Raw genomic sequence first — 18,793 nt, forward strand, 5'->3', positions numbered from 1 at the left:
GGATTCAATTGCGGCTCTTATTCCAGGACGATAGGTGGCAGTAATGATCTTATGCTGCCAATCTTATTGTTAATAGTCTGGTCAAAACTGTTCTGGTTTTGGTTCCGTTTACATCTGTTGTCGCCATTTTCATAAATCGTTAATAAGTTGGTGATAGCTATCTATCATGCTAGCTACCTTTACTGTTAGATTTCTACCTATCGTACATATTTGGTAGCATTCCGGCATGGACAAACGAGTCAAGAAGAGGACAGCCAGTACGGGTAGGTTACATTATACGACACTTGCTAACCATGTATTAGCAATCTAACCAATTTGACAAATGTGCACCTGGCTACAGACCCAAGTCACTGCAGTGCAGAGCGCTAGCTATCTAGCGACTATCTTCAATGGATAACTTAGTGTAAAACTGTCTATTTCGGCATGCCTTCTAAATGTAAGTTGGTTAGCCATGTTGCTGGAGGTATTTGTTGCTAAAGAACCTAGAGGATGAAGCCACACACCCTAACATGTTGTTCTATCGTCTTGCTATAGCTCCCCCACTTCCTCTCTCCTCTTTGCGACTATTGGTTTCTCCCCTGCGGCTGATGTATTCATTTGTATGGCATGTGGTGAATCAACGCAATGTGATGCACTATGGGAAGGTCGAGGAGTTTGTAACAGTGGTGACTGAAGCTGTTCCAAAGTTGCTGAGTTACAAACAGAGGGCTCAACTCATCCTGGGCCTGAGAGCAAGGGTGAGTGACATGATATGTGGTTTTGACACATTTGTGTATTAGAAAAATCATATACAATTTTGTCCCATTATTTTAGATGATCTTGGAGCTGTTCCGCAAGGACCCACCCAACCTTCAGGACATCCAACGTCTCCTGGAAAAGATGAACATCTTGGGAGTAAGAATATTTCTCTCTTGTGTGGAAATTCCGCCCCATACAAGTGAACAACTCACACCTGTAACACAGCATACAAAAAGATTTCTGTCAATACCATTCTCGGACGACTACTTAAAAGAGAGTAACATTTGCACATTTAGTCTGGTTTGAAAATAGCCTTTAACTCTGTGGTGTAAAAATCTGAGGGTACTGGATAAGTGTAAACAACATAAGTGTTAACACCTAGTGGGGGTTGTGGGAGCTTTTGGCCATCTGTCTTGCTTTGCTGTCACTCATCTGATTCCTTAGATCTGCAAAGGGCAAACATGCATGGGGTAAGAGATAAAAAGTTGTTTTCAGGTTGAAATTATGACTTCTACAAACCCTGTCACCCCTACACATCTTGGTTACAGCAGCAGGATGCAGAAGTGGAGGAGTCACAGGCTAACTTTGTGGCGCTGGTCCAAACCCTGCTGAAAAACCCTTACGAGAGGAAGCACTTCTTCCAGGTTCGGCACACTTTCTCCCTTTCCTCTCTCACTGTCCACTTTGTCATTTCAAAGACACTGACTTTAACTTATTGTTTCCTTCCGTGTAGGAGGAGTTCCATACACAGTATGGCTCCAAGTATGACACAGCACTGCAGGCACTTGTGGGAGGCTTGGTCCTCAAACTGGAACGACTGCTATCTGTGCCAGATCTCTCCCAGGTAATGAACTGTAACACAACAAGTCTATGACTAACAATTCACCAATCATATCTAATGTTGACATTGTTAGACAACTTTATACGTGCCAACACATTTCATGTTGTTGTTTATCCTGCGAATTCTAAGAAACCCCCTGGATGCTGATCTTAGCTTCTACCTCTTCTTCTCAGATAGCGTCCATTATCAGTGCTGCCCCCTCTGACCTGGAGGAGTGTGGACAGTCTGTGTCTGACCCTGAGCACCTGAGGATCCTCCTCCAGCACCAGAACCTGCTAAATAAGAATCAGTTTGGTAGGCTTACTTTACTTTAAGTAGAATTATCAACAGCTGAACAAAGTACAATGTAGTTTTCCCCAAGCTCTCATGGATCACTTTGAACTAGCCGTATTTACAGGAATGTGAAATAGTTTTTCAATGGTATTAATGTCAACATGCTCATTCCTAGGCATTCACAATCAACCAATCAGAATGTAATTTTTCTATATTTTTCCCTTTCTCTCAGTACCTGTCACGACTTCGGTGGGTGACTGTGTGCTGTCCTCGCTGTCCTTCCGCCTCGCCTGTGGAAGGCCATCAATGGAGCCAGATTTTGACGAGCCATCAGAATCATTAGAAGCCGCTCTAAGCGTCATGAACCCTGCCCCCTTCAGTAACTTGGAGGATCTGGGAATGATGTCAGATGACTCTGACCATGCTGGAGAAGATGAGGATGTACTGCCAGAGAGTGCCGTGGTCTGCTCTAGTCCTCAAGGTGTTAGCGGACTGGTGGGAGGGGCACCATCAAAAGGGGCACCAACAGTAAGGAGTATGCTGCAAACGATGAGACAGCAACAGCTTGTATCACTGATGAATACTTCCATCACTGAAGCCTCTGCTTCACAGATAGTCATCCCTGCTACGGATAACCAGCCGGTCGAGCTGACGAGTGTCGACCAGTGGGTCCCCCATATTGCCAGTTACACTTTATCGCTCCAGTCCTTGCCACCCCTTCCACAAAACGATCATTTGGACAAGGAGATGGAGTCGGCCGACACAGGGCTCGGGAGCAGTGTGGTGATCGGGGGTCAGGAAACAGAGGTCGATCTCTTTGAGAGTTCCATTATCCAAAGGAAGAGGGTGCAAAAGCCACTACGAGTAGCGTGCTCGAAAAAGAGAGAACCTGCAACCAACTCCTGCCAAGAGTGTGGGAAGCGTTTTCTGTCTCGGGGACGGCTGGAGGATCACCTCCGCATACACACCGGAGAGAAACCTTTCAAGTGCACCGATTGTAGCAGGTTCTTCAGGACGTCGGCACTCCTGACCAACCATATGAAAATTCACTCTGATGTGCGGCCCTTTAGCTGCGACGAGTGCGGCAAATGCTTTCGGAGAAAGGTTGGCCTTCAGAATCACCATCGCGTCCACACGGATGCTAGACCATACAAATGCACCATATGTGGAAAGGGCTTCACGCAGGTACAGTACTGCAAGCGACACATGGATTGTCATACAAGTGAGAATACCTATTTCTGCACTCATTGTCCGAAGAGCTTCCCAACCCAATTCCAGCTGTCCTCCCACCAGCGCTGGCACACCACGGACCGCCCGTACGCCTGTGAGCAGTGTGGGTTGCGCTTCTTTATGCCAAGCTTGTTAAAGAGACACATGGGCTATCACATCGGGAACCGCCAGTTCCTGTGTGCCCAGTGCGGAAGGACCTTTGTCTATGAGTTTGACCTAAAGAGACACCAAAAAGACCATGACCCCAGTCCCAAACTCCCCTGCCCTGTCTGCCAGAAGATGTTTGGCAACAACAGCCTACTCCAGGCCCACGTACGCAGGCACTCTTCAGAGAAACCTTACAGATGTGACATATGCGACAAGACCTTTAAAGACAGCGGGGGCCTCCGCATACACAAGCGGGGGCTGCACTCGAACGAACGCCCTTACAGCTGCGACGAGTGTGGGAAGACCTACAAACTACACACGCACCTGAGGGAGCACAAGTTTAAACACACAGGGGAGGGCCACAGCTGTGGCCAGTGTGGAAAAGCCTTCAGGTACCTGCGTCTCCTGAAGTTGCACGAGCGGTCGCACTCCGAGCCATCTGAGCTCACGCTGCGAAACAGTCACACCAGCCGTCGCAGGAGACATTCCTCCAAAAGGAGTTGATTTTCTCACATGTTCACACCTTTCACTGTGGCTACAGTAATATACAATAGTATTCAACTTTGTCACAATTCCATGTCGTTAGCTGTACGGTCGTTATGTAGGGCAGCCCAGGGTTCCTCTGTGTTGTCGTAGGAATGCTGCATTATCCCACCATTCCCCATTCTGTCATATCTCTGTGGTGCAGAGGGGTGACATGATGGGGGATGGTGAGATAATTGACTTGAACGGAGAAGAGGGTCTCTGCTGTTCAGGACTGCTGCTCACTGAGTTTAGCTTCCTCCCTCTATGATCCTCCCTTCCTCTGATCAGACATACTGGGACTATACAAACCCTTATTACATGATACACAGCATATCAAGTACAGGGTCCAAAGTCGTTTCAAGTCATGGAATGTCATACATGGTCTATTTTGGGAGGTAGCAGCATGGCAGACCTAACAGCCATGCATACAAGCCGGTTGTGTGTCTGAAGGCTCCCAGAAAATCTGTGGACCGGCAATTCATAAAGTGAATCTGTGGAACTATGTTCAATGAGTTGTGTTCGGTAAACCAGTGAAACATCCTCCACTGTCAGGTACAGTATGCTCTCAAGAGAACACGGTTTTAATCTGTCGACTTGGATCAGGATTGGGGGTCAATTACTTTTTAATTCAGGATCTTCCTATTAGAAAATAATTTCAGTTACTCCAACCCTGATTTGGGTAGTGTCATGGCTTCTCCCGCAGTATAATCACCAGAGTGATTCAGATTCACTATTTAATAGTCACATGTACAGGGTTGCAGGTGTAATTGCAGATACAGTGAAAATCTTAGGGTTCCAAACTTCAACAGAGTGTAGTTCTTCAATTTGTGCTTCTTGTTCTATCGCAATGTTCTTGTTTAATTAAAAAGCTTAAAGGCTACATGAATTTGTGTTGTTTATTTTGGACTTAAACGGTCTCTGAAGAAGTATGTGCCACACATACAGTAAATTGTGAACATAGGTGTTATGGCCATGCTGGAGTTGTCATTGATATTTTTTTTTAATGAATCATGGCATTTTATCAGGTGAATGTCAGTTTGCCTCATCAGTCTTTTGATATCAACAACATTTTGTGGTACGCAATACACTAAGTTAATATTGTTTTTTATAATAATAGCTAACAAGATTGCAACAGATGTCTAGTATTTCTGTGTGAAATGTTGGATCACTCCAAATTCTGATCTACTGACATCTGTTTTTGAAAGTGTTTCACACATTTCTCTGGCAAACAAAAGTCAACAAAACTACACTTGCCGTCAACAAAACTACTAAGAACCTGTGCACACACAAATGTATTATTATGGAAAGTGTAAGCATCTACCTGTGAGGGAAATCTAATAGGCTAGCTCATACATTCTTTAGTTGTGCATGGCGAAGAAGAGTTACAGTGCCCTACTGTTCTGCAATGCAGGTCCGACTGAATTCCAGCCGTCTTTGTGAAAATTTAACAGATTACATTTTGATCTTGTTGAATGTTGTTCTCCAACTCACAATCCCACACTCCATCTTTTTGTTTAATCTCATGTCATTCCTCATGCCTTGTGGTCCTAAGAGGACGAGCAGTGAGTCTGATAACCATTTATTTTGAAATCATAAAAAGTATGAATTAGTAATAAATAAACACTTACACACGACTTAAATGGTTATAACTATGAATGCAATCACATGCATTCCTCATACGAACAAAAGGTCAGGATTCAATTAAATCAACAGTAGGCTTAAGCCATGTTCGCCAACAAACGCACAGCCTTTCTTTGCTTTTGTTTAGGCTGTGGCAGAGTTGAAAGAGCGTTCATCGGTGACACCTGCGCTTATCCCACCAATGTTAGACTTTCTCAACAAGAAAGTATATATATATATATATATATATATATATTTTAAATGATAGGGATTTATATCAACTTAATCAAGGTGTATATTGTGCCTAACATCACACATTCCAGTGATTTAAAGCCTGGTTTAGAGCTGTAACCTATTGTAAACTTGTTTTTTTCTTCATTTGATTGTTTACTCTTACGGCTGACAAAACGGAAGTCCTCAAGACCAGGTTGAACTTCATTCCACAAAGGCACCTCAAACATGTACCAGACCATGTCCCAGTTCTAAAAAAACAACATATCAGTCTTGAAAATACAGTATTGATTAAAAAGTACATCAGAAACAGAATGGGAAAAATATGTTTGTCATGTTAACTGTGGTTCATATCGATCTCAGAGCTCCATTCTATAATAGTCCCAGAGTCTGGTGATCGACCACAGTTTGAACAGACAACTGTGTTTGATGTGGAGTCGTCATATCGAGCTGTGACAGTGTGACTAAGAAAGAAAAGCTCAGAACTGGGTCAATCAGAGCCCACAATGGAGGGAGAGGACCCTAGATTGTTCAGAGCCACACAGAACATGAAGTGGTTCTCTGGCAGCTATACGTCATATGATCAACAATAGTACAGTTGGTGAGTACTCTTTGTCTTTGTGTGGATGATCTTGTATGCAGAATTTACAATGATTGCATATTTAATATCGAAATGGGTTTAAGCATGTGGGTAGTCAGCAATTATATGCTCACTGAAAACAATTTTTGGTGATATTGTAAGATCAAAAAGGGAAACAAACTTGATGAGCAACACTTTTTTGTTGTTGCAAAATACAACCTTGTGCTCAAAGTGTATTCAGTTCATTCCTGAAATATCTGATATGCAGTTTAGTTACGTTTCATATTACATGTACTTTTGTTTTTAAGCATCTTTGAGATTGTGTATAATTAAAGGCACTATATAAAATATTATTATTATTATTATACTCACAAAACAATGTTTACTGAGTGAAACAAAAATGTAACTGTTGTTCAGCAGTTATCAAGTTCTTTTGGGATTTTCATATAATCTGAAATCCGGATTTGATTGAACAAGTCCAGTCAACTCAGTCTTTCTTACACCATCTTTTCTAGATGTTCTTCAGAGGCGGCATGGCTGCATTTACATCACGAATGAATCTTCCGCTGGGTTTGACCAATGGGGTCTCAATGGTGAGAACTTCCTGACCTTTGACCCTACCTCTCATACATGGATGTCAGAGTCTCTACAGGCAAACCCCATAGAACAGAGTTGGAACTCAAACAAAGTGAGGAGTCACACATTTAAGGAGTTTCTCCAGGATGACTTGCTCTTCACTCACCAATATCATGAAGACGGGAGGGAGCAGGCGCAGTAGAACATAAGACTGGTGAGATGAACAGATACAGTCGAGCGACTATGCAATAACAAAGACCTGCGAATGAATGTGCACAATAACAGGATTTGAGGTTGTGGAGTTATAGTGCATCTGAATAAATTTGCCTTCCCTGTTTGTTACAACTGTGGTATTTACATCAGTCAACATTGTTTTATTCTATGATTTTAACATTTGCCAAGCTCATACCTCACAAAGAGGACGTCCTTAACATGTCATGTGACAAGCACTGACCTATCAGGACTTAAGGTCCACTTGACCCGAGATAGGGATGTGATGACAGATCGGGTCAGAGTCATTGGGCTTCTACCCAATGTTGACGGATCATTCCTGCTGAGACTGAGTGTTGAGATCCCCACTGGCCTCACGAAAACATAGCATTACCGCTGTAAAGTACAAACGAGCACAAGCAACACCGCTGCTTTGTGGGGTGAGACATTTTCAGATAGATAGCTAAATGAATTTATGCATGTGGTTTGGATGAAAAAAAGTATTCATACTCCTTGGAATTCTTCACATTTTATTCTGTGACAAAGTGGGATTAAAATGGATTTAATTGCAATTGTCAACAATCTACACAAACACTGAATGTCAACGTGGAAGGGCATATTAATAAAAATATAAAATATTAAAGAAATTAAATAACTCAAATATAGTTTTTGCATAAGTATTCAGCTTCCTGAGTCAACACATGTTAGAATCACCGTTGGCAATGATTACAGCTGCCAAAAGTTTATAAAAGCACCTGGATTGTCAAAGAATTTGCCCATTATTCTTTTCATAATTCTTCAAGCTCTGTTAAAATGGTTGGGATGATGGCTAGACAGCTATTTTCAAGACTTGCCATAGATTTTCAAGCAGATTTCAATCAAAACTCACTTGGCCGCTAAGGAACATTTACCATCACCGTGCTTGAAAATACCATCACCATGCTTGAAAATACCATCACCGTGCTTGAAAATACCATCACCGTGCTTGAAAATACCATCACCGTGCTTGAAAATACCATCACCATGCTTGAAAATACCATCACCATGCTTGAAAATACCATCACCATGCTTGAAAATAAGGAGGCAGTTACTCAGTGATATATTGTTGGATTTTCCTCAAACACAAGGCTTTGATTTTAGGCCAAAAAGTGTATTCCTTTGCCATGTTTTTTTGCAGTATTACTTTAGTGCCCTGTTGCATAAAATATGAATGTTTTGGAATATTTTTACTCTGTATTTTATTCTTCTTTTCACTCACCTGGGTCATTATTGTAGTCACTACAATGTTGTTGATCCATCCTCAGTTGTATCCCATCACAGACATGAAACTCTGTTTTATAATCACCAATGGCCTCATGGGAACATCCCTGAGCACTTTCCTTTCTGTCCTGCAGCTCAGTTCAGAAGGATGACTGTACCTTTGATGTTTCTGGGTGGTTTAATACATAATCAACAGCATAATTATGAACCTGACCATGCTTAAAGAGATATTCAATGTCTGATTTGATATTGTTACCCATCTACAATCACTGCCCTTGTTTATGAGGCTTTCAAAAAGCTCCCTAGTCTTTGAAGTTGAATTTGTGCTTGAAATTAAGGGACCTTACAGATATTGTATGCATGGGGGACAGAGGAAGGGTAAGACATTTTAAAAAAACTTGTCCATTTTTATTTTTTCACACAGTGATTCCATTTAACTTATGTGATTTGTTAAGCCAAATTTTACTCCTGAACTAATTTAGGCTTGCCTGAACAAAGGGGCTTCATACATATGCAACGACGGTATTTTAGTTATCAAACTTGTGTTGATGTTTAATGTTTAGAATGTGGCATTACAGAGTATTTTGAGTAGATTGTTGACAAAAAATGACAATTAAATATATTTTAATCCCACGTTGTAACAATAAAATGTGAAGAAATCCAAGGGGTATGAATACTTTTGGAAGATATTGACGATGTTTGACTGATTAAATTCTTGATTGCTGTTTCTCACGAGTAGCTCTTTTTACAGATGGCTTCACAGTTGATGGAAAGGACACACACTCATCAACAAATACATTGTGGCAGAACCCTTCAAAATATTCAACGTTGATGATCCCCCTTGTTATTTTGGGGAGTTTAGTTACATTCAGTATAGTCATCAAATGTTATGGTAAGATTTAAAATAAGTTTTTAACTCAATCAAAACTTCTATAGATTATTTGTTCTTGAGTCTATTTTGAGCAAGCATTGTTTTATTTTATTTGAATGTAAATCACCAGAGGTTTGAACTCACTCAAAAACAAATCAGAGCAAAGCAATCCTAGCTAAAATAAATCACAACTTAAATCAAAATGCTTTATTGTGCAGTTGTTACCATGAAAATAGCTATACCGTACTTATCTAAAAGTGATAGCCTCTGACTTCCATCTGCCTTTTCTTACAGACCAGAAAATGCCCAAACATGCAGTTATGGATCCCAAAGTAAAAGTCTGGTTTCTTCAAGTCATTAAGGAAACAATGCATCCTGTTATGAGAATTGTTCTTGGAACCATGGCATTTGGTACAGACTTTCCAGAGGCCTACAGAAACATCCATGAGGAGTGGGTGGAGGCGCAGACAAGGACATTGGATGATGAGTATGACATGGAGTACTATGTCCCATCTGGGAAATATGCAAAGTTAAAGATTGTAGTGTAGATAACACAAACTGTTGAGCCATCGTTTTTACTAACGTGGGTTAAAGGGATAATTCAAGATTTTGGCAACTAAACCCTTTTAAAAGTTAAAAGTTGAAGCTAGCGTGCGTCCTGCTCCCTGTAGACTTTCAGTAATTGCGCTAACGCTAGTTAGCAATGGCTCCAGAAACTAATTGTCACGAACCTCGCTGAAGAGGGTGCCTCTTCCTGTTCGGGCGGGGCTCGGCGGTCGTCGTCACCGGCCTATTAGCTGCCATCGATTCCTTTTCCGTTTGTGTTGGTTAGTGGTTAATTGGGTACACCTGTTTTGTATTAGGGTTTGTTTGTAGGGTATTTAAGGGCACTAGGCCCGCTGGGTTTTTTGTGCGGGCTTGATTTTTGTTACTCTGTGTTTGATGGTGTGATTTGTTTTCTTATCTTTATTCTCTGGTCTATTTTGTCCTGTTGTTTTGGACTGGCAACCTATATACGCCCTGTGTGTTGGCGTGATCATTTTTCGGTTGCACCGGTGTAATACATTTGATAAACGACAGAACCCTGCTCTCTGCGCCTGATTCCATCCACCACTCTTAGTTTTTCGTAACACTAATGTACTTTTAACGTCCTTCAAACTGCACACAGACGTTGTATCCATGAGTTCCTCTGACTCTGGGTAAGTAGAAAAAAGGGCTTAAATGCAACAATCCCAAACTATCCCTTTAAAAGTCATGCAAGTCTTTGAGCTACAATACAGACACGATCGGTTGCTCATGCCAGAACCAACAGGTGGACTGTCTTGATATTTGTTTTGCTTCCATGGGGTCCTTAGTTATCTGGTGGCAGAGTTGCAAAGAAAAAGCCATATCTCAGACTGGTCGATAACAACAAAAAAAGATTAAGATGGGCGAAAGAACACAAACACTGGACAGAGGAACTCTGCCTAGAAGTCCAGCATCCCGGAGTCACCTCTTCACTGTTGACGTTGAGACTGGTGTTTTGCGGATACTATTTAATGAAGCTGCCAGTTGAGGACTTGAGGCATCTATTTCTCAAACTAGACACTCTAATGTACTTGTCCTCTTGTTCAGTTGTTCACCGGGGCCTCCCACTCCTCTTTCTATTCTGGTTAGAGCCAGTTTGTGCTGTTCTGTGAAGGGAGTAGTACACAGCGTTGTACGAGATCTTCAGTTTCTTAGCAATTTCAACCATGGAATAGCCTTCGTTTCTCAGAAACAAGAATAGACTGACGAGTTTCAGAAGAAAGGTCTTTGTTTCTGGCCATTTTGAGCCTGTAATCAAATCCCACAAATGCTGATGCTCCAGATACTCAACTAGTCTAAAGAAGGCCAGTTTTATTGCTTCTTTAATCAGAATCATAGTTTTCAGCTGTGCTAGCATAATTGCAAAAGGGTTTTTTAATGATCAATTAGCCTTTTAAAATGATAAACTTGGATTAACTAACACAACGTGCCTTTGGAACACAGGAGTGATGGTTGCTAATAATGGGCCTCTGTACGCCTATGTAGATATTCCCCAAAAAATCTGCCGTTTCTCACTACAATTGTCATTTACAACTTTAACAATGTCTACACTGTATTTCTGATCTATTTGATGTTATTTTAATGGACAAAAAAATGTGCTTTTCTTTCAAAAACATGGACATTTCTAAGTGACCCCAAACTTTTGAACGGTAGTGAGCATTGCTGTTTTTAGGGTTAATCTCATTTGCCTTTCTCATTCTCACAAAATGCCCTCTAAAATGTTCTCTTCTATGGGATGCATTAAATTTTCCTATTTGAAAAAATTATTCATTTTCAGGCAATTGCTGATTTGTCCATGTGCATGTTGAGCTTCATTTATTTGTATTGCTCTAGTTACAGGAGGGCATGTAAGGTTTGTGGCAATTGAGTTTCAATTTGGACTATGGAAGAGCAGTCATCACAGACAGAAAGTGTGTCTATGACTGGAATGTACTGCTGCGGTCTCCTATACGTACGCGACAAGTTTCAACATTGTGCAGACATTGTATTAGCCTACTGTAATATTTATTCTTTCAGTGTGTCTGTCCTTAGTTCCTCATAACCCATTTGATGACAGTGCAAAGAGAGCAGTCCAATTTATTGTGGGAGAAATCAGGTCAAAACTCCACAGAGACCAAAGGAAATTAGCTGCTTCCAAAACTGAGTTGATGAAAGGCAGTCGTGCGTCCCAGACAGAGGCGTGTGAAGGAGTCCGTATTATCCAACGTCCTGCATCAATGCTTCGTTTAGATACATTATTATACATCTCCCTTTGCCTGGCCACTAGATTATGTCTTAAGCACTTTTTAAATACTCTATTTTCATAGAATTAGGAGGTAGCCCTTTACCAACTAGGTAGCCCCCCACACACACACACACATACATATAAACACACACTGCAGCCTAGTAGCAGTGAGAAAAGCCCAGAAAGAAAACCTGAAGGAATAATGTTGTATAAGGAAATTACTCTTAGTCATTGAACAGAGATGTTAATGTGTGTAATGAAAAACAGCCACAACATCTATTTATTTGGGATGTTGACGCACATACATTGTTGATCTGATACAGGGCATCCTGTCAAATCTGAGCAATCCAGATGAGGCACACTAAACGTTGACGCACAAGTCAAAATAAACAAAGAGAAAGACAACTTGCTTGGGTTATGGAACAGTGTAAATCTTTTTGAACCATGGTCGTATCGGTGTCTATCTTTCAAATGCACTGATAACGTCAAGTCTCAAACTATAGAATGGTTCACCTCATCCACTGCTCTAAAGCTCTGCTCAACAGCATCCTCCGGTGGAATATAAAGGCAATTAAGCAGCGACGTCAACGTTCAGACTGACAATTGACAAAAAGGAAAATGATCAACCAATTAGCACATTCAACCTTTGACATTCTAAAATCACACTTTTATAATGAGAGAAAAACACCTCTAAATCGCAAACACAGTGCAGTTACACAAAGTGATGTGTTCCCAAGCAGCTGTTGCAAGCAGCTGAATTTGGCCTGAAGGTCAATGTCGTGTCTTTGGCATCATTAAAAGTGAAGGCTATTATTTTATCAAATCAATTCTCTGTAATTATTATTACGTGATTAAACTAATAATGTAAATGTAATTAACTAGGAAGTTGGGGCACCAAGGAAAATCTTCAGATTACAAAGTTATAAATTTCCAATATAACTCTTCAGATATTTTAATATCTGATCAATTAGTCTTCCTATGAATTAATTATTTACCTCACGTCAGTCTCATTTCAAACATCGTAAATTGTTGGTTATCTACACAAACCCAGCCTTTACTATGAATCATCCATACACCAATTGGCTTAATCATTTATTTACTAATTAACTAAATAATCCCAGAAATGCATAAACAAGCAAACAGTAGATATGGTTACAAGGAAATGAAAGTGGAGGTTCCCTATTGGGCTAAGCCGATATGACGGCTTGATGGACAAAGGGAAGTGGGTGTGGACTGAGAACAGGTGGGAAAGACAAAAGGAATCACAACACAGTTGATAATTATATTAATTGAAATGATAATCCTTTGCACATGAACACTCACTCATTCAGGAATAATTGTAATCAATACATATTTACGCCCAGTGTGTCATCTCTGTTAGAATTGTCAGTTTGTCTTTTGGAGAGTTCACCCGAGTCTCTCTCTCTGCTTCCCTGAAGATCAAAGTATTTCGTGGTTAGAATGTATACTTCAGAGTACCATTCAGAAATGTTCTCATAGAATAGATGTTTTGGGGGTGGTTGGTATTCACAATCCCAGGTTTATATACAGTAATTTCTAGCTGCAGACTAGTAATTAGTATCTTAGATTTGCTCTTATTCTTTAGGGATTGATAGTCTCAGAATTTAACCATTTCCAGCCGTGTAGTCAATGCTCCACGTGGTATGGTTAGGAATTCAATAACTATTCGCAATCACAGCTCACCCTGTGGGTTTGCATGGTATAAACTCAAACCTGTGCCCCCTCAGTGTCCACCGAGGTACACGTGGTCTGAAGAGGATTTCCTCAGGAGGGGGTTTTATTCGTAACAATAGAAAAGGTGGTTCTATGACGCCAGAATATGTCTGTGCTCACGGGGGCAGGCCAATGACTTAGTTAAAATTTGAAGGGAATACAATTCTCTCACATTAAAGGTTTAACATCACCGTACATCATTTCACAAATAGTTTCATCTTTACTCATTACTTTTATACAAGAATTATATGCAAACCTCATAATTGAGAATGTACACATTCAGATATATAGTTATGTGTTTCCTGTCCTCTCTGAGGTCAACAAATGAAACACACTCGTCATACCCGTCCCTTAAGTGTCTACGGAACATTCCCACCTTCTCACAAGTGGACATTTTGTTTCAAATTTCCATTTTGGGGATTTAGGAGTTCATCATGTGAAATCCTTTGTTCTCTCTGTGTCTCTCTCTCTCTCTCTGCATGGTCACGGGGAGAGAGTCTCCGCCAGGAATTTACGACCTGAGATAACAGAACCTGGGTGTTGGACAGAGTGGGAAGCTATAGTCTATACCCAGAAATGGCTACATCATGACATCAGTGCTGACTACAAAGAGCCACATGACTCAGTGGTGCCGAGGAGCTTTGGGCCTGGGGTCTGATGGGAATGGGCCTGCTGTTCACATGGGATAGAGGAAGTGGGGAGCCTCTTTGACATCAAGCATCCGACCATCCGACCTGCAGTGTATTGGTTGAGTCTGTGGTTGTTTGCTTTCCCATGATTTATCGTGGCATTGTAGTTGACAGAGCATCATGTCAAAGGAAATAAACAGTCAGAGTGGTTTTATAGGATTTGTTCATCTGTGTTTTCTGCTACTGACACCAGAAGCATTTATTGTGTGAAGACTCACAGCCTGCGTTTACACAGGCAGCCCAATAAATAAATACAAACCCCAATAATTGATCTTTTGACCAAACACATCAGCTCTGAAAAAAATATCTGATATGATTGGTCAAATGAGTGACTTTGGGCCTGGGCACTTTGTTTACCACATGCATTATGCATTAGAATGCATTAGAACAGAGCACATGACGAGGCAGAATGGAAGGTTACATTACACAGAGCAGTGGAACAGCCTATATGAATGACAACTCTGTCTGTCTGGAACCAGAGAGAAGAGAGGAAAGTAGAGTCTGCGTCTGGTCATACTCTTACCCTTAAAGGAGGGAAGCGGTCAGGCCATACCCGGGGCAGGGGAGGGCTGAAGATAAATAGCATCTTGGGAATCTGTATACAGTGGCATGAGTCATGCAGGGAGAGAGGTGTTTACAATGCCGGGCGTGGGTGAACAGGCACCTGGCTTCTTTTATTGTCAGGGAGATGTCCCACTTCCCCGCTCCAATGACCCAGTGCAGTGTGGATGTGTAGTGATGGTAATGATGGTCTCTGATGTTCCCCTCACTTCTCCTAGACTGACCTGCACTTCGGGTCCTCTTCAACCTGGCTTTGGCTACACTACTGAAAGTTTTACACAAGATGAATAAATTACATTTGCCATTCCAATGTGTTAATATATTTTAAATATATGTGGTGAAAAACATGCATACTAAAAATGCATTTCAAACCATATTTGTTTGTGTTTGCTTAGATAAATACATTTTCATCACATTTCGATGGGTACATTTCCTGTAGGGTTGGCATAGCTGTGCCGGGCATGCCAGCCAATGCCCTCGCCAGTCTCCAGTCTAATCATAGCACCACCACCGCCCTCCCATTCAGGCACACAGGGCAAGGGGGCCCATATGCAGACATTTTGAAACAGTGTTTTTTTTTAATTCTCTGAGTTGGGATACGGTCCACTTTTAAATCCAGGGGCCTGCTATTCTCATGCAGTGGGTTGGAGTTGGATGAGAGGAATGAAAAGAGGCCCTCTGTGTTTTAGAGTGACAGTTAAAGTGAATGAGGACGTACCGTGTGTGTTTGACTTCTGGGTTATTATGTGATGGACTCAGCTTCACAGTCAACACTGTATGTGGTGTGTGAGATGTCTTAAGCAGGTAGGTGTGATTCAGAAGCCCCGCTCACTGAGGCTCCCTGTGCTCTTCCCATCAGGGCCGCAGCCATGGTTCATGCGTGACAAACCCATAGAGTAATCAGCCTACAGATAACTCGGAGGGATGTTCCTTCGCCATGTAAGCGTGCCAATGTCTACACCCCAGTGTCAGACAGAGGAAATGCTGTGTGAGGAGAGGACCCAGGCTGGACATCAAGCAGGACCTGTGTGGTCGCGTTGAGGGTTGCTGGGGCCCCCCTTGCTGTCTGCATAGGAAACACGTTAGGGCCACAGAATCGTCCTCGATTTCCTGCTTTGCTCAGCGACCCGCTAAAGCACACAATCCCTTTGTGTTCACAACTGTCAAGTTCTCCTTACATTGTCCAGGCCACTCCGTGATCTCAAGTTCAACGCTCTCAGATTACTGCTTTGGGTATGGTATTACAAGCACAGCATTTGTAGGGTACCGGGGGCCTGCACAATCACCTCAGCACTGCTTCATAACAGGTTAAAGAATGGCATTTTTCATACGTAAAAAGTGTTGGAGTTGGTTAACTAAAACCTGCATTGCTAAAAGAGTTAGCTGAGTCTCTACTGTACTGTGTCAGAACAGAAGTGCAGGACTCTGGGAGAGAAGAGTCTGTAGCCAGTCATCCAGTAAAGCCAGGGAACAGGCATTAAATAAAGACAATACCATATATGTGCATTCCCTCTCCACAGCCTTATGGAAACACATCACCTGGAGGCGCGACCCCGTGACCTTATCTTGTCACAGCACCACGAGCATGAGACAATGGCTCGCAGATTTACGGCAAAGGAGCGGGCTTTTCGGGTCGATGTTATACTCTCATTTGACCATAATAGGTTGAGGCGAGGTAGAAAAAGTGTTGCTGGCAATTGAAGTTTCCCTGAGCAGAGGGAGAGAGAGGGCTGCCAAGCCCTGGGGGTAGGTGGTGAGGGGGCGAGAGGGATGCTTTGGAGTTTTGTGAGGAATACAGTAGTGTGGTTGCCATGGAGACAGGGAATCACTCTTCAGGGCCAGCTTATGAAGAAGAAAAGCGACTTCGCAGCGAGGGCAGTGAATACAGCGCCTGCCTGCCTGCCTGCCCGCCTGCCTGCCTGCCTGCCTGCCTGCCTGCCTGCCTGCCTGCCTGTCTGCCTGTCTGCCTGCCTGCCTGCCTGTCTGCCTGCCTGTCTGCCTGTCTGCCTGCCTGTCTGCCTGCCTGTCTGTCTGCCTGTCTGTCTGTCTGCCTGTCTGCCTGCCTGCCTGCCTGCCTGCCTGCCTGCCCGCCTGCCTGCCTGCCTGTCTGCCTGTCTGCCTGCCTGCCTGCCTGCCTGCCTGTCTGCCTGCCTGTCTGCCTGCCTGTCTGCCTGCCTGTCTGCCTGTCTGCCTGTCTGTCTGCCTGCCTGTCTGCCTGCCTGCCTGTCTGCCTGTCTGCCTGTCCACGAAGGGAAATAACGATTAGGAGCCACAGGTCTTACCTTTCATATCTCTGTCTGTGGGTCCATGAATAGGCCCTGTCATTCCCACTATTCACCCTACACCCTGCTCTTTAAAGAAGTCACATGCATCAATTTTCCCAGTTTCATCATAATGACTTGATCCACTGCGTAAGGACAGGCCATCCAAAGTTAGGCTGTGATTAGTCAGACAAAAGAGGAAAATTACAGTTGATGTATCAGCAACATGACCAGGCCACCCTGACATACTATTTTGTTGCTCCAATCGTTCGGTCTGGACCACTTGTTCTGTGAGAAGATCCCTTCGAAATGAGGATGTCCGTGACAGAGAGTTCAGATGTAAAGCTTGTGGATGTTGTCATTTTTCGATGGTGGTGACATTTGTTTGTGACTCAAACGGTTCGGGTTTTGCACATGATTTCGTGATGGGTTTCTTGTCTGGATTCTCTCATGTATAGATAAAGACCGCTTTCACAAAACCACGTTATGGAATAGGCTCAAACTCCATATCGGTGGAAAGAAGGGATTGAGCTGCAGCCACAATGAGAGTAAGTCTTTAGCATAAACACACGGGGAGCAATTCAATATTCAAAATGACATCACCGTGTGACGCACAGGTCTGTCAATGTGATATAATAGTAGTCTACTTATAGGCTACTGTATGCATCCACATTTTTTAAGTGGAATCATATTGCTACATAATCTAAACACTTGTCCTGCTTGTCCATAGAAACATTGCTTGAGCTTCTCAGTGTCAGTTGTGTACATGCACATGTTACACAACATCCCAGGGACTAACGCATCTCTGAGTGACAGTTATTTACAGTATGTTTGGTCGCCTCCAGCCTCTTTCTTAGATGCACCAGCCCCAGGGGTGCATAGCGTTGGGCTGTTGAAGGGGAGATTTCCTCAGCCTTTACCACAGCGTAAAGATACCCTGGAGGGCCACCAAAATGGCCGCCATCTCCACCTCTTACCGTTGTGCCATGGCAGCGGTAAATATTGATGTCTGCTGGTGTCCTGGTATTAAACCCTCTTTTGGACTTGAGCCTCTTCCATTAATTTGGCTATTTTAGCAGGCATCGGCTGCATAGTGGCGGGCCTTGCAGGCAGCTGTCCTCTGGCCCACTGGGGTGGGAGGCATTGTCCCCTGGCCTGTACACAGGACCTGATGCTCATCATTAGGTTCCAGGAAGAGACAGAAACTCACACTCACTGCTTTCACACACTGCTTTTTCAGCAGAGAGAGAGTGTGTATGTGTGCGTATGCGTGGTTAATGTCACCATTGTCATTCAATGCCTGTGAATCGGATGGGCTTTTTAGCTTTCTAATTTGGGGAAATTGCATCCAATACCAAAATCTTAGAGGATGTTATGGTTATTTAACAGAGTAATGTTTAACTGCCATTTGTCAACATCTAGATGTTTGAGAAAAGGCACGTAGGGGAGAGTGGGGTAAGTTGAGCCAAATAGGTAAGTTGAGACACACTTGTTTCTAGGAAACCATACACAAAATGAATCATTTGACCAAATATTTAGGAAGTGATCACTCCATGGAGTCTGTGAAGGAAGGAACCACAAGGAAAAAGTGGCAAGCCAAATAAAACAATTTTCACAAAGTCAAACAAATGTATTGTGTTAGAGGTTTCATGATG

General features: G+C 42.6%; 1 protein-coding gene across 1 annotated transcript; it reads left to right on the forward strand.

The window, feature by feature from the left end:
* The first annotated feature begins 73 nt into the window (after positions 1–73).
* Positions 74–4,634, forward strand: LOC118392495 (zinc finger protein 34-like). Its single transcript, XM_035784524.2, has 7 exons — positions 74–263; positions 535–737; positions 814–894; positions 1,287–1,382; positions 1,472–1,582; positions 1,753–1,873; positions 2,085–4,634. The coding sequence occupies exons 1-7, from the start codon at positions 227–229 to the stop codon at positions 3,731–3,733; spliced, it is 2,298 nt and encodes a 765-aa protein (XP_035640417.2). The 5' UTR covers positions 74–226; the 3' UTR covers positions 3,734–4,634.
* The last annotated feature ends 14,159 nt before the right edge of the window (positions 4,635–18,793 follow it).

The sequence above is a fragment of the Oncorhynchus keta genome, chromosome 13, assembly GCF_023373465.1.
Source record: "Oncorhynchus keta strain PuntledgeMale-10-30-2019 chromosome 13, Oket_V2, whole genome shotgun sequence".
Classification (NCBI taxonomy): domain Eukaryota; kingdom Metazoa; phylum Chordata; class Actinopteri; order Salmoniformes; family Salmonidae; genus Oncorhynchus; species Oncorhynchus keta.